This window comes from Rhinolophus sinicus, chromosome 8, assembly GCF_057876585.1.
Source record: "Rhinolophus sinicus isolate RSI-liver-muscle chromosome 8, RSI-T2T, whole genome shotgun sequence".
In the NCBI taxonomy this organism is placed as follows: Eukaryota; Metazoa; Chordata; class Mammalia; order Chiroptera; family Rhinolophidae; genus Rhinolophus; species Rhinolophus sinicus.
This window is the reverse complement of record NC_142508.1, coordinates 21,995,974-22,012,814: the sequence shown is the minus strand read 5'-3', so window position 1 is coordinate 22,012,814 and position 16,841 is coordinate 21,995,974. Positions and strand designations below refer to the sequence as shown.

At 38.3% G+C, this 16,841-nt stretch overlaps 1 protein-coding gene across 4 annotated transcripts in view; it reads right to left on the bottom strand.

The window, feature by feature from the left end:
• The window catches only part of AASS (aminoadipate-semialdehyde synthase), a 54,273-nt gene that overhangs the window by 19,962 nt on the left and 17,470 nt on the right, over positions 1 to 16,841 (bottom strand). The window contains exons 5-15 of one of the 4 annotated variants that reach the window (XM_074315660.2): positions 15,086 to 15,153; positions 14,834 to 14,980; positions 13,819 to 13,897; positions 13,560 to 13,687; positions 11,999 to 12,147; positions 10,679 to 10,801; positions 10,183 to 10,378; positions 4,439 to 4,498; positions 3,804 to 3,871; positions 1,301 to 1,422; positions 967 to 1,093 (exon numbers count right to left, since the gene is read on the bottom strand). In XM_074315660.2, coding sequence (XP_074171761.2) covers positions 967 to 1,093; positions 1,301 to 1,422; positions 3,804 to 3,871; positions 4,439 to 4,498; positions 10,183 to 10,378; positions 10,679 to 10,801; positions 11,999 to 12,147; positions 13,560 to 13,687; positions 13,819 to 13,897; positions 14,834 to 14,980; positions 15,086 to 15,153 — 1,267 coding nt within the window. The remainder of the gene's footprint in view (positions 1 to 966; positions 1,094 to 1,300; positions 1,423 to 3,803; positions 3,872 to 4,438; positions 4,499 to 10,182; positions 10,379 to 10,678; positions 10,802 to 11,998; positions 12,148 to 13,559; positions 13,688 to 13,818; positions 13,898 to 14,833; positions 14,981 to 15,085; positions 15,154 to 16,841) is intronic. The other 3 variants (XM_019750056.3, XM_074315661.2, XM_019750057.3) reach the window with 3 other exon arrangements.

Here is a 16,841-nt window from a genome sequence, read left to right as displayed (position 1 = left end):
GTATTTGTTTTCCAAGTCTGTTTATTTTTTTAAGTAGGACATCACAGAACTTCCTTCAAGGATATCATTTGAATCTGATCTAACTTCCTCTAAAGATATCATTTGAATCTGACCTAACTATGAATTGATCTAACTATAAATGAGCAGGTGACTTTCTTCCTTCCATCTTGGAAAAATTATATTCTAAGAATAAATTACTATTCTCATCACTTTGATATTTAGAAACCAAATTTAATTTTAAAGTGAACCTCATGTAGCTCTGTATCTAGAAGTTAGATCTGCATTTTTATTAGGAAGTAATAAACACTATATTTCAAGATCTGTTCCTAAATGGTCATAAAGCTAGAGAGTCTATTCAATTTAATTTATGCTTTATAAATCCAAAAGATAAAATTGCTACCAAAATATATGAAACACGAATACCTCATGCCCCAGAAATTCCACTTCTAGGTAGATACCCATAGTAGCCAAATCCCTGAGACAACCTAAACACCCATTGACCATCAAATGGGTAATAATGGTATATCCATACATGGAATATCGTGCAGCAATGAAAATGAATATACTACAAAAAACACAAACAACTCTCACAACCATAATGTTGAATGAAAGAAGGCAGCCACAAATGGGGACATACTGAACAACTCCAATTGTACAAAGTTGAAAACTAGCAAATACTAATCTACAATGTTAGAGGCCAGGACAGTGCTTACCTTTGGGAAATGGGGCTAGTAAATGGGAGGGGGCACAAGGAGGGATTCTGGGGTACATATTCCATTTCCGGTTCTGATGATAGTTACATGGTGTGTTCACTTGGTGAAAATTCACTGAACTATACACTTGTGATTTGTGCACTTTTCTCAATGCACAATTAAATTAACAAGTTTACTTAGAGAACGGAAGAGAAAATAAGGAAAGAGAAATGACAACAAAGCACGTGACAATCATTTCTTTCTAGATACTAACCTGATGACAAGATCCTGTTTTGCCACCAAGGAGCCCAACTTCTCTTCTTGTTTACCAATCTCCATGATAACAGGATTAATGTTATATTTCTTGCCTAACAGTTCAATTTGATTCTTTATGTCAGAGCCTATTTTAAGAATTAAAAAGTCCAATTTTTAGGTTTCCTTCCACTGGTCAGAGAGCAAAACACCTTTTAAAATCTCCAAAAAACAATTTTTCAAAGTTTAGAAACAAAATAGTCATCTAAAATTCACAGAGTAAACATGCTATGACATCGTTGGTTTTTGGGTTCCCCCTCTTTCTTCTTCTTCTTGAAAAATGGGGGCTTATTTACCTACTGTTATTTGTATATTGGCATCTCTTGACAGGTATTCCAATACAGGCTCAGATACGTAACCAGTTCCAAGAACCAAAACCTTTTTCTTGGTAGCCATTGAAAGTGACTGAGCACGTTCCCTATTTAAAAAAGAAAAAGGTGGGGCATACAGGAATCATTTAACAACAACAAAAACAATTAAATAACAGAATCTTGCTAAACTAAACTAAAACTTAAGACTATGAAGCAATCATTTTCCCCACATTATTCATAATAAGAACCTCAGGAATTAACCTACACCAACATTTTTCATGAATTATTTTAGCTTTTGCACAATAAACAATAAACCCTGACATCGCAGAGGTATACACCCATAAACTTTCATGAATTCGACTAGCGAGGTGTTGGACCATTGTTTGCCTTACAACTGAGTCACTTGGTCTCACACTTTGTCCTTCCAGGGGATGTGACTTAATATCGAGCTGGAGCTTTACCTCAGAAACCTTGTTTACTCCTCACAACAATCTCAGGAAACATCAATCTGAGGAGATTATTATTCGAGATTATTAGTGGACATTTGTTTGGTCGTTTATCGTTAGGGTCACTTGAGAGAGTTGAAACCATAACTTTGAAACCACAAATGCCGTACGTAAAATGTAGAAACCTAAGATGATTTACTAGGCAGGATTTTAATGCTTCAACAGTTTGTTCTGTTCAAATTTTTTCCTTCCTGACAGATAACGATTTTTCTTTCCAACAAACTCTGACCTCCAAGACAGTGACTAAGTCTTACTCAGCTTTATTAACCCATTAATGCTCAGTATATTTTTTTCTTCACTATGAAAAGTACTCATTAAAATTCTTTTGAATCAAATTCCCAGATATCAGTGTAAAACCATGGAAATGGCCTGGTGCTGTGGGGATCTTTTAGGCCAGGACATTGCTCAAACTTTAACCTTCTCATGAATTATAAGTGACTAAAAATAAATATAAATATAAAATGTCTCTGCCCCTCTTCACCCCAACATTCATATTACTGCTGAGGTGAGGGTTCCTAAAACTTCCACCCCATCCCATTTCACCTCCCAGAAAGAACCACTATTACTTGGTTATTGTATACCCTACTTAATAACACTTTTTATAGTTTACATAATTAAAACATATTATTTTGATGTCTAAATATAAAGTGTTCAAGATACATTTTTTTAAAGACTCACTCCTGGATTCTATATCTTATTAATATCTTATCAGCACCCCCAAACACTGCAGGTTAATGATCACTATGCTAAATGATAGCAAGAACGTAAGAATAAGGCCGGGGCACAATAACTTAAATTTCCTTTCAAAATGTGATCGTCATATCAGTGTCTTGGCACAAGATTCCACCAGGGAAGGAGGGCAGGCAGTCCTAGCAGCTGGAGCCAAGCAGACCTACTGTTACATGAAATATGGTGTGTAAGACTGAAGATGTCATCGTGACATGTTACACACGTCATTACGATGAGTAGTATAAGAGATCATCAGGTGATGAGAATTAAATAATAGAGAGCTATGAAAAACAAATACATGTGAAGTGTCCCTTACAAGAAACTCTCCTATGGGGTTATACAGCTAGCTGCTTTTTTAAAACACAAAGTATACACTCTTGCTATCTTATGCCAAAATTTTTCATGAATGCATAAAAAGTAACTGTAAGCAAACTAACACATATGGGAAAATCATAACAGTAGTATACTTGATCTGGGCAGATCTCTGTATTTCCTTCTTTAGGTAGAACAATTGAGAAAGAAGATAAGGCAGTTTGCTTGCTTATTTGTTTGTTATTAATTTTCCCACATTGGTTTATCCTGAGAATTCAGTGCATGGGTTATTTTGTTAGACATGACTAGACCAGTAAAGCAGACATAAACACAAATTGAGTGCAGTCAACTGAAGTGGGCCAGAACATTCCAAAGAAATGTCCATATTTTCAAACTTTGAGTAGAAAAATCAATTAAGGAAACAAGGGCCTTAGCTAAGCATCTTTCTGTGAGAACCTGGTTTGGCACCTTCCTCCTAATAAGAATCCCCAGGGAAAACTGACCTCTGATCATTTTCTTTCTTCACTCCTCTTAATTTCTACCTAAGAGCCCACTTTCCTAAACATTACACTAACCAAAAGAAAGTCCAAACCCTCAGCTGAAAACCAGACTGAAAGCACCACAGAAAAGATTTGTGTCCCCATTGTCCTTAGAGGAAATAACTGAGGCATGACAGTATACAACATGCTAAAGAAAGGATAGCTTGGTACTTTTGCTTGTTTACACACAAGTTTACGTAGAATATTAGAAAGCCCAAATGATGCTACAAGACTGTTCTGGAGAAAATGATTCACACAGGTTTCAGCCAGTCACTTAGTTTGGATTGCCTATATTTACAGATATTTTCAAAATTTACATCTTGTATAAACTTAGTCTCATAAACTCACATTGAAACATTAAAAAAAAATACTCATCAGATCCAAGATAAGAACAATGCTTACCTGCTCTCTCGTAGTTTCTGGATATATTTGTACTTATCAGCCAATATACCGTTGGATGCAATCACTGCCTAAATGTATATGACAGAGACATGTCTTTAATATCCACATTTTAGTCCCACAACCATGGGCTCATGACTGATAGAGAAGAGAGACATATAGATAGATGGATAGATAGATAGATGATAGATAGATAGATAGATAGATAGATAGATAGATAGATAGATAGATAGATATGCATACATAGATACATACCGTGTTTCCCCAAAAAGAGGACCTAAATGGACAATCAGCTCTGATGCATCTTTTGTAGCAAAAATTAATATAAGACCTGGTCTTATTTTACTATAAGACCTGGTATGATATGATATGATATGATATGATATGATATGATATGATATGATATGATATGATATGATATGAGATGTAATATAATATAATACCAGATCTTATATTAATTTTTGCCCCAAAAGATGCATTAGAGCTGATTGTCTGGCTAGGTTTTATTTTCAGAGAAACATGGTAGATAGTTACATAGATAGATAAAGATGGGGAGAGAAAAAGTGGAGGGAAAGGGAGCAGAGAGGATAATAGTGGAAAAAATACATTCTTGGAAAAAAAATTTTTTCATGACTTACATCTCGTACTACAGGAGAAAAATTTTGACTTTCAAGAGGCTGTGTGGCATCTGATAAAATCTGAAAGGAAAATGAGATTGGTAAGAGATAAATGACACTGCAAAGAAGGCTTCTTGATATTTGTATCCATGTTAAAATATTAGTCAAAAGAAGAAAATAATTTAGAAAAGTTTTCTGAAAATCACTGAATATAAATAATTGGTAATAGAAGTCTTGTACAAGTGAAGTCTGCCCCACTAGAAGAGGCTATTTCAACACAAGTTCCCATTTTAAAACTGAAATTTGATGACAATCATCTTTGCTCGCTGGGAACATGACAAAGCGTGTCCTTCCCCACCACGTAGATGTATCACGTTGAGCATGTTGGCCAACACCACCACCATCCTCCCTTTGAGAGCCTCCATCCCATTTCAAAGGTACAAGATGTCCAATTAGAAGTAGAGAATGTGTCTTCCAGACAGCAAGCCACCAACACTACAAGACGGAGTCTCCCTCAGGTCACTGTAAGTTGTGTTTGTAGGCACACCAGCATTTCAAAAGTGTCCGTGACTTGACGAAGGAGACCTCAAAAAGCCATCACACTCTTCCCATTATCTCATAAGAATGAATCAGGTGGCCAACAACCAAAACCATGTTTCTTACTATATATTAACATCCCAGCATCCTTCTAGTCCTCCTCATTTCCTCCAAGGTATCCAACTCTTGAATAGACCGCCAAGGGTAAAGAGCATATAAATCAGTATTGTTGCTTCCGAGGGTCAGGGCATTAGAGCCAATGAGACAATCATTCCCACCCCTTATCCGTAGATTAATGTCTAGAGCACTCACCCAACTAAGACTAAAATGTACCCACCAGATGCTCGCAGAAGAGCATTTATTTATTGTATTAAAATAAGTATAAAACTACTTCCATGTCTCTAAACCACAAGACACCTAGGCTATCTATTCCTAGGATATGGGCAGAAAGAGAGAGAGCGGGAGAGAGAGAGAGAGAGAGAAAGAGAAAGAAAGAGAGAGGGAGGGAGGGAGGGAGGGAGGGAGGGAGGGAGGGAGGGAGGGAGGGAGGGAGGGAGGAAGGAAGGAAGGACATTCTTTGGGAAGCTCATGAAATTAGCACACCTGGCATCCTCCCACTGCTTCTTTCTCCTGGGCACTTTTGGAGTAGTCCCTCCTCAAGCTGACTGCTCTACCTACAAACTCTGTAGGAATTTCACTGGGCATATGATTATACCTCTGAATTCTCTCTGCTGATTATCTCTGATTCTACAGCTTTATTTAGGTCTTGCTGGGACCATGAGAACTACCTCCCATCTTACTTCCCTTCATTTATCTCCAATCTAAAACACAAATCTTATTACTTCTCCTGTGCCTATAATACAGGAGCTTTCCCTTGCTTTCGAGATCAAGTCTCTAGCTCCCTAGGCCTGCAAGACTCTCTACAGGCTGGTTCTGCCTCTCCAAGATCAACTCTCCCTTGTGCCTCAGACCCAGCACGTCAGGCCTATTATCAGAGTGGAGTTGCTTATCTGCATGATGCTTTCATGTGCCTCTGTGCTACACCAGGGAGATGCCTCACATGCTACTGATCTAACTCTTCAACCTCCAACGTACAGCTGAAGAATTGCCTCCTCTGTGAAGTCTTTACCAAAAATCTGCCCCCAAGCACACCTTGAAGGTAGGAACTGCACTTGACATCTTGCCACATGCCTGCTACATTATAAAATGGTAAATACTCGCATTCAATTAATATATTAGTCGATACATACAATAATTATTTAAAGTTAGGTGGGGTTCCCCCCAAGAAAACTAAGTAACTGTCATGAGTTTACCTAGAGAAAGGCAAACATAAATGACAACAAAAGTTGCTCAATTACTCCATTAATTACGTGGCTTGCTAGAATTCAACCATTACAAGACTGCAAGCACAGGGTCCCGAAGCATAGTGTATGCCTTGTCACTTCCACGTACAATACCTTTGAGAGTTCATAATTTCAAGCTATTTACCCTGGTTTTAAGGCCCTTTTCAATGTACATCCAACATACTTACCTTTGCTTCATCAGACTTGACAACTCACAGAATCCTTAGATTAACTCCCACCGTTACTCTGTCTCCATCACGTACTATACCTCCCGTGCCCATGCAAATAAACAGATCCTATACCTCTATCAAGAGTCAGCTGAAATGTCACCTCCTTCATAAAACCTTTCCTAACTTTACCCATAGGACAGAGCCTCTCCCTCCACAACTTCATTACCATCTTTCTAATGGTTGTCACATTACAGCTTATGGCTGGGTTACACACTTATGTGTGCAACCTCATGCTTCTACAGGTCAGAAGTTGTGTTTTAATTCTCTTCATCTATGTGTGTGCCTTGTTCCAACAGACAATAAATACCTATTGAATTCAACTAAAACAAAAATTCTATATCGGTGCAAAATGATAGTGTGAGCCTGCAATGCTACAGAATGTATGGACCTTAAGTCAAAAAGGAAACTCTGGGGAGAAAAGGACAGTACATATACTTTAAATACAGTCCCATATAGTTATCAGGAGAGAACGCAGACAATATACTTAAATTTTTAGTGGTGAGCAGACACTTACATATCAAGACTACAAAATAGATAGTCATCAATTTTCACAAATGTTCAGTACTTAAAAGATAGTGCTGAGATAGACGCCCCCAAGGCAATTCCACCAGGCTGTGTAGAGAACTAGAGTGATATATATAAATGAAGACAGTGTGACAGTTCAGAGAAGATGGGTTGCTCATCAGACATCTAAGCAATACCATCTGCTTCAGTACTGACGAAAAATGTCCAACACCTCACTGTTTGCCATTCTTACCCTTGTCACACTGCCTAAAAGTCTATCAGCTATTGACTTACGTAGGTACAAACACATCACCTGTCTGAATGTATATTTTCCACTCAGTAATGGTGAATTTGCTCTTTTCAGACCAATCCTCCCATTGAATAAAACCAGGTAAAACATGAAAAGTCTCAGTTTTTAGGTTCAAAGGCAGTAAAGACTTGCTGCACCGTAATTCTGGAGAAGAACGCCCAGGGAGACGAGTCCAACATTTGGCACCACTTTTCCAAGGTAAAGTTGCCCATGTGGACACATGACTGGGATGCTGAAAAGCTGAGCAGAAAGGAGCAGAGACTGAGAAACTGAGAAGAGCTTCTGGCTGATTTTAAACAATAGGACAACAAAAACTGGAGTTTAGTTTGCTGAAGGGGACTGTATTCAATGCCAGATTTTCATGTGGGATCCTGAAAGACTATATCCTAAAATAAATGGTAAATTGAAAAACATTAGTTCTCCAAGAACTAAAGCCCAGCTTTGAATCACTTCCATTCCAAATGAACGGAGGTGCTTTTCTTCTGAGCTATCTCCTTGTCAGAAACAAAGGAAATCTTCTCTGGAGAAAATTACTACAGTCTCCAGAGCCTCAAGTCATCTCTAAAATTTTACATACACAATATCTAGCATTCAATAAAAAAAAAAAAAAACAGCCCATGAAATAAGAAGAATTGACTAAAAACCAAGAAAAGAGTAAAACAGAGAATATAAACAGACCCAACAAGTTTACTGGAATTATGAGATGTAAGTTTAAACTCTGATTAATATGTTGGAAAAAATAAAAATTTCCCCCCAAAGGTAAAACTAATCCACACTTAGAAGTCAAGATAGTAGGTACCCTGAGGAAGGAGAGTGGCGATGGTGCTTGGAGAGGCAGAAAGCGGTTTCTGGGACGTTACCATTATTCTTTTCTTTACCCATGTTGTGTTCACATGGGAGTCTTTGTGATAATTTACCAGGCTGTACCCTTATGGATCACTTCTCTGTTATTTTCCACTATTACATAAATTAAAAATTATATTTTGATCCTTAATAAAAATTTCATTTAAGAAATGCACTTATTCCTCATCAATTACATGGGCTAATCCTCAGTCACACCTTCCTGAGAATTCATTGAATTGGCTTGTTTTTCTCCTCACATCTACATGAGATCAACTGTACGGAATGAATGGCAATTTCTTTTTTATTATTATTAGTTTCAGGTGCACAAGACAAATTAATACTTAGACGTTTATCATTTATATCCCTCACACTGTGTGAACCCCCCTCCCCCCATCCACTATTCCTCTGACATCGCACAGAGACATTTCCACTGTCTCTATTCCTAATGCTGTACTCCGCTTCTTATAAGTATATACATACATATATATACATATATATATATATACATATATATAAAATTATAATTGGCATTCATTATTGTTCAGCTTCAAGTGTACAGTGCAGTGATCAGGCATCTACATCATCCCTGAGGTGGTCTCCCAAATGGGACACGTGTCCATCAGATACCCTACAAAATCTTTACAACATTATTGATTACATTCCCCAAATTAATTTTCAAAACCCCGTGGCCATCTTGTGGTTACCGACTGTTTTCTAATCCCCTCACCTTCCTCCTTATCCCCACGCCCCTGCCATGAATGGCAATTTAGATTAAAGACGAATAGGAATGAAAAACTGTGTTCGAAGGCCCAAAAGAAACAAACTTTGATACCTTGAAACGTAATGCTTTTTGAGTTGAAAATGGCTTACAACAACTTCTTAGAGTGGTAAATGGTGTTAGAGCAGCCAGACAAAAAGACATTTCAAGAAATGAACAGTCATCACAGCTCTTATAGCTACTTCAAACCTTTGCTGGAGTCAAGTTGATTCAGTCAAGGTATTAGGACTGGGGAGTTCCATTTTATATACAGGAGACTAAGCTCTAACAGACCATTCCTCCTAGTGATAACAAGTATAAACTCTAGACAAAAAAACAAAACCAACTACATGAGGGCTTCAGAGAATGAAAAATAGTAAGGAGGCGGTTTTTGGAGAAGTGTCAAAACGTGGAAGAAATATTAGCAATGGTGGTGAGTTTCCCATTGTATTGGCAGTGCCCTGAAGATGGGCCATGTAGTGCAAGGAAGAAAAAATGTGTGGCAAATTCTCTGACTTTCTGATCTAAGGAAACAGGAACGGAACCCAGAGCAACCACAGCCTTCAGAGTGGGAGGAGGAAATGCCAGAAAAGACAGATTCAAAAAGAAGGCAAAGCCCATTTTCCGTATATGAGTAAACTCTGTGCCAAGTCTCTGTATGACCCCGGAACTGAATGTGTGCAGGTCAGCTACCAGCACCCCCATCAAAGGTCAAGCAGGTGAACTTTTATGTGAACTACCTCCCAACTCAGGGGAGACAGTGCGTTCAGTTTAAGGCTAGCCAAGTTAATTGCCTATTAAATACACTTTTCAGAGAAATATAACACTCCACAATCTCCACAGTATTAATGACTAAAATCTAATAAAATTTTCTAAATTTCTGATTTTTCAAATCTGTTAATCACAGCACAGTAAAAATGCCCCAATATGAATTGACCTTCGAAAGTAGAAAGAATTGAAAATAAAGCAAAATATCTTACATGTCATGAACATTTTTTACTGAAATCCATATAATGAGAGGCAAATGCAATTGGAATTAAGCATGAAGGCAGTTATATAACCATATTCCCCAAGAGACGAGTAAGCAGAACATGTAAAATAAGGGTGTCAGTAAGTACTTCAGGGAAGGGCTGGCATTTCATTTTACAACAGATTTCTCAGATACCATAGACCAGAACATTCATAAGCTCACTCTGCAGCTCTATTTAAAGCCTAGCTGTGGAGGCTCCAGGTCTGCTTACCATTTCTTCGACATAAGGATAAAGCATGTCGCCAAAGTATTCCGTAGCTTCAATTGGAAGCTGTGCCGGCAGATTGTCAATGGAACACATCAGAATCCCAGAACCTTCAACACTAGGAGAAGCAACACGCTTTATTTGGCTGTACGAAACCTTCGCTGTAAACCAACTTTTCCAGATGTCCACTCCATTATATTTCCTTCATAATCATTTGTAATTTTGTACCAAAGTATAAGAAAATAAACACATTTTCAATCAAAACTTTTTCCTTCTTCAGCAACCCATCTCCCACATAAATATAGTATATGTGGATTTAAGTGTTCAAATTTGCACGTGGGTTTTCTACACAACTTTCAAATATGTTTCGGTATATCTCTGGAAATTTGCATAGTCTTCATAAAGATGTAAAATATTAAGTATTTTAAGACTAGTATATAAAGGTAAGTAAATGGTATATTTTTATGTCTCTCTCACCATCTACCAAGTTCAGCAAACTCACCTGTCATGAATAATATGCTGGTCTGCATCATACATGCAGAAGGGATGCTCTATCGTCGTGCATTCAGTCATAAACTCTATAGATCCTCCTGTGTCAGCTGAAATGTCACATATTGCCACAAGTCTGAAAACAATATCCGTACTTAGATCAGACCAAGGAACTCTGAAGTCTCCAGCAAGATTACAAATGAATACAAATGAAACGTGCTTGGAACGCTATTCAAGGGAGACGCCTAGGCTGTTAGCTCTTTTCCTACAGCTCATTGTGTTGTTCTGGGATACACAGAATCTCCCCACTGTGAGTTTCAGTCTTCACAAGGAAGAAGGGGGGGGGGGGGAGAGGAGGAAAGAGTAGGGTAGGGAGGGGGAGGAGGAGAAGAAAAGAAATACAAGTGGAAAATCCCTCCCCTAGAGATATCATTGACAAGAAAGAACTTAATCTACCTAGCCAACTCCCTCCTCCCTGCTTAGTACTACATAATGTTACACGTTATTACATGGAAATCTCTAGAATTATGAACCAAAGTCTCAGACCAGCATTTGAAATCCTTTAGAGGTTGACTACAATTTTCCTGCCCGATCTCCAACTACCACTTGCCTATATAAACCCCACACTAGACTTAGACTGCCCCACTCACTGTGCTTTGCTGACTCCATATTTATCAAGCCACAATCCTGTCACTTGAAATTCTCATTCTCCTCACTCCTCCTTCTTAGGATTCCTGAGCTCAGGTTCCCCACTTTCTTCTAAACTCTTGTGATAATAATGCTTCTGCCATTCCCTTGGCATTTGCTCGGTGCCAGCTACAAGCCTGAGGGTAGCAACCATCCTTTTACTCTCCTCTATCCTTTAGTTTAGCAGCGTGCCAGACAGACCAGGTGTCCCACAAATATTTATTGATTAATTAATTGTATGTTTTAGTAATTATTTGAATACATATGTCAGGCAATGTACTGGTTACTTAAATCAGGCCCCTCTCCTTAAGAAGATTAAGTTTGAGTAGGAGCGGGAAGATCATAAAGAGTAGAAAATCAATGATCGTGAATTTCAGGAAAAAACAGAGAAACAGACTAGAGAGAGATGGTAACAGGGAAGCCGGAAAAGACCTCGCTGAGGAGGTTTCTTCTGAGCAGCATGTGGATTCACAGAAGTGAAGAAAATTTCAGGAAGGAGGGAAGGTTCATGGTCAAATGCTCTGAAGAGGTCAAGTAAGATAAAGCAGACAAGTAGTCATTAACAATCAAATCCTGTGAAGTGTGATGCCCTAATAGTGGGTCCTGCTGCTAAGAACCGCCATCATTGCGGAAGCAAAGTCCTTACTTGTGTGGCAATGTAGGGCAGCCTTCCACACCAACAATCGGGGACTTGCCTGGAGCCAGGAGACTCTCAGCGTCTTGGCGGGTCAGTAGACGAGGGGTGTTTGTTTCCCAGTAGATTCCATTAATAAAACAACTTGTATAGGGTGCAATCTATAAAGCAAGTTCCAAGTTCAACAAGCTAGGAAATAGCATATTTCAGTGCAGTGTGCTGAAAGAGAGCTGGCAGTCAATTCCATGAGAAATAATGTAATGTTACTTTGAATTGACTTTGTTATTTGCCAGGTCAGTGGCTACCTTTTGAGTCAAAGACAATAAATAGCTACCCAGATTTCAGTGTAGAATTCCCCATCATAGAGAAACATATGAACATAAATATATTAACAGTTTTGCTCTGTAATGTATTGCATAACCAAGAAAAAGGAAAGGACGGAGGATCAGATGAGCTAGCCCTCTATTTGCAGTTCAACCACCAGTAGAGCGTGACCTAAATCATGCTGCCTCAACTTCTCTAGGCTCTGTTTTCCTTACCTGTCAGATGGGGATAATAGGTACCCTATTCATCAAAGGGATGCTGTGAAGATTAAATCAGATACCATCTGTAAGCTCCACGGACAAATGTGCTACATACATGCATACATGGTAGTTCACTGAAGTATTTCCCAATACTTCAGTGATTGGGAAAAAGAGAAGGGATGGACGTTTACTAGATTCAAACTTTTTTAGTTTGAGACTAGTTACATGATTTTTCTTTCTTAGGCATTTCAAGAATTTGCAAGCTACAGGTAAGAGTCCTTTTCTATAACATGCTTTACATGCTCTAACACTAAACTTCATGCCAGAATCTAAAAATGCTACATGATTCAAACATATTCAAAATTATTTAAAACATTCCCTCTCACCATAAATGCACACATTATTTGTTTAGTTTATTTTTGGTGGGTTTATTTTGAGGAGGACTGTTGAATGCCCAATGACAACAGAATACACAAACATATTGCTCTTCTGATAAAATGAGGCCAGTGTGTCCCCATTAGAAGGATTTTAATTGTGACTTTTTTGTACAGAGTGGATGGGCCTGAGCTTATATGGCCATACTATTTTATCCTGGCCCCCTGTAATCAATGGTATGCATTTCAAGATAACTGGCTGAGGTTATCATCGCAATCTGTGGCCATCAAAGGAATAAACCTATGTTGAGATCAAACTTCATAGACCTTGTGCTTAGCCGACCATAAGAACTAGTCCAGGATAAATACAGAAAACAGTCTTCCCCAGGAAATGTTTTAAAGCTACTGGGCACATGCAGACCTAAAGTAGAAACAGAGATAGCGAAGCAAAGGGCATAGAGCCACAGAAACCACCAAAACCACTCAGAAAAGTCACTCCCAACATCAGTAAAAGCCAACAGCTCCTAAGGCCAACTCATGATACCCAAAGGACTCACAACAAGTCAGTATGAGGAACTGAAAACCGGTGCACACATTCATAATTTCTCTCCTTGAGAACAGCCTAGCTAGAGTTTATCACAAGCAACCAACTCAAAAGCTGAGTATGATACTCACATCAGTATTAAAACGACTTATGTAGTGCTCAGGATATTTGTCATAGTCTACAGGATCATATATACCATCTGTTTTCCTGACAAGATGATGATGGCGACTTAACACTGTTCCATACACTTTTCTCAGGTCTTGCGGGGAGAAAGAAATGAGTAAAGTGGGTGACAAATGATAAGAATTTATGGTGGTAAAATATTAGAACACAGAAACTATTAAAAATAAAACCAGTAAAAAATATGCACAGTCACCCGCCCCCTCTTACCTCCAGTTTGGGAAACTTCTTTTAATTCATGTGGTTCCACATATTCACAGGGTAGTTCATTGAAGATTTCTTGGGCTCCCTGTAAATAACACATTAGTAAAAATCCAAAAATCAATAGGAAAAGAGCCAACATGGTTTCCTGCAAAGATTCTAATTCATTTTCCCCAGTTATCCACTTGTCATGCCCTGAACGAGGGCTGAAATTCAGAAGGAAATACAGACGAGTTTCTTGCTCACAGCCTGCAGACCAGTTTTTATTCCAATTTGAACAACACGCATTGGAAGGGGCTTGACGTGTTTTTTTTTCTCAGCATAGAAACAATAGTATTTAGAAGTGAGAATAAAATAAAATATTCCTATTTACTTTTTGCTCCATTGACGAAATTATTTCAAGTGGGGAAACTGTATTTCCTACACACAAAATGAGATGCCTATCTCACAGCATAATACACATAGCGGTGTCCTACTTGTAAAATATTTTCACTGAAGAACTATCTATTTTACAATTACAAGTTCCTCTGGAAGGGGGTCACACAAAGGCATTCTCAAAACCACCCCAGAGGGAAGAAAGGATTAACTACAGTCTTGAATTAAGCTCCCTAACATCTGATGGGCAAAACTCCAAGTCATCTTGAAAAATTGACATCCTGGGGTAACTTCCAAACTTTTGGACATCTCAGTGATGGCATTAAAACAGATTACCCTAAGAACAGAGCTTTATACCCTTAACAATGAGTTATCCCTCTAAAAAGAAAAAGAAAAAGAAAAAAAAAAAGAAAAAACGTTCAAAGCTTCTCACAGCTTGGAATCAACTGAAAGCAAAGGATGTAAGTTTGGACCATGACTGCTCTTTACTATGGGAAAAGTACTTAGGTTAAAAAAAAAAAAAGTGCCAAAAAGAGAATGCCCATTCATGGAAAAGCAGGGCTCTGAAAGGCCCACAAAATGCCCACATCCTTTGGGTTAGTTTCAGAGTTTCAGACTGCTTTACAGAAAGAAGACAGGTGGGATTTACCTTCGATACATTACCAGTCCCTGTGAACACAAATGTTAAGGGCCCTATTGACTTGGGCATCAAACCCAGAGATATTTCATAGCCAGCATCACGGACAGCTTGCACAGCCTGACTGCTGTTCCTATAGTTATGAGCCATGCCAATGTGCTGAAAGCAAGCACACAAGTCCAGTTAGTCCACCACCGGAGACAGTGTTCTGTTCTTCAAGTGTGATATGTATTTTCAAAAAATAAACAAAATTAAACGTCTCACCATAAAAGGTGTGTGATGTCCCAAAGCAAGGAGCCTTAAACCCATTCCATGTAAAATGTTGATCATCCCTGTTGCAGAAGCAGACCAATAGAAAGATCGTTAGTTGGGAAGAATTGAAGGTGTTCTCTCCGCCCACGCTCCAACGTGCTCGGGGCTCTGAGGAAGTGCAGACCACAGCATCTCAGAGATGGAAGGGCCCCAGCAGCCATTTTATTCATCCTCTCCACTTTCTGCCACCAACAGCACTAAGCCAGCTGCATCCCCACCTATCCCTTCAATGTTCAATCCTGCTCACATAGAAAGAGTATCCCTCTTCTTCTCTTTGGGTAATCTCTCCTCCTCTGCTCCAGATCCCATCCCTTCCTGCCTCTCTGAGGAATTCACTATTGAACTATTCCTTTCGCTATCCCTCTCTATTGGCTTATTCTTAACATTTAAACACGCCTCCTTTCCTCCCACACCAAAAAAATGAACAAACAAAAACAAAGTTATCATTGACCTCATGAACCCCATCAGCAATTCTAGTACCTAAATAGCTAAACTCAGTGGACACTTTTCAGATTTTGACTTACTTGTCATAGATATTAGGCAATATAGAGCCCCTCTTTGTTAGAAAATTCTCATCCCTCAGCATCCCTGACCTAAAATTTTTCATCCTATGTTTCTGTAGGTGCCTCTTCCCATGCCCATTCCTTTTATATTAGTGTCCTCAGCCCTTTCCCTATATAGTAATCAGCCTCAAGATTCTGTCCTGGGCTCCCTTATTTCTTCCACCTCTACATTTTTTTCCTTGGCTAATTTCATCCAGTCCTAAATTTCAAGTACTCTCTCTATATGCAGATGACCCCTAATCTGTATCTCTAGCACAGATATTTTATTTCAAGACCTAACCAGCCACCTTATAGATTTCCCTGTTTAGACATCCTTCAAATAGCAAAAACCAAGCACGTCTGTAGCAAAAAAGACCTCACCATCCAATCTCTTCTTCTTTTCAGGAATAGAACTTTCCCTCTCCAGATCCCTATCAAATTTTCTTTGTTATTTTTTCTAAAGTCAACTTTTAAAGGAATAACTTATGCATAATAAAATGTACCAACTTAAAGTGTATAGTTTGACAACTGTTAACAAATGTACACACCCATATTACCACCAACATAATCAAGATACAATCAATCCTCCATCATCCCAGTCAATCCTCTCTAACTCTTGGCCCCAGACAACTCCTGATCTTATTTCTCCGTATAGATGTATTTTCTTCCAGTTTCATATAAATGACATTACAAGTGTATACTCTTTTTTGGGTGTCTGCTTTCACTCAGCATGTTTTTCAGATTCACACATTGTGTGTCTGAGTAGTTTGCTTCTTTTTATTATTAAGGAGTTTTCCATTTTATGGGTGTGTGACTATGTATCCATCCCTCTGCTGATGGATATTTGGATTGTTTCTAGGCTATTATGAATGAAGCTACTATAACTAAGTCTCTACAAATAATAATTCATTTCTCATAATAACTGTCTATGAGTGGAATTTATTTTGTACATTAATATTCAAAATTTTTATTTTTTGAATTGGTTTTGGTAATTTGTGTCTTTCAAGGATTTGTCTCTTATTTGTCTCTTATTTTCCTAACCAGTCTAACTGAGAGTTCATCATTTTTATTGTTTTTTGTTGTTGTTGTTAAATGTATTGGGGTGTCATTGGTCAGTAAAATTATATAGGTTTCAAGTGTACAATACTATAATACATCATCTGTAT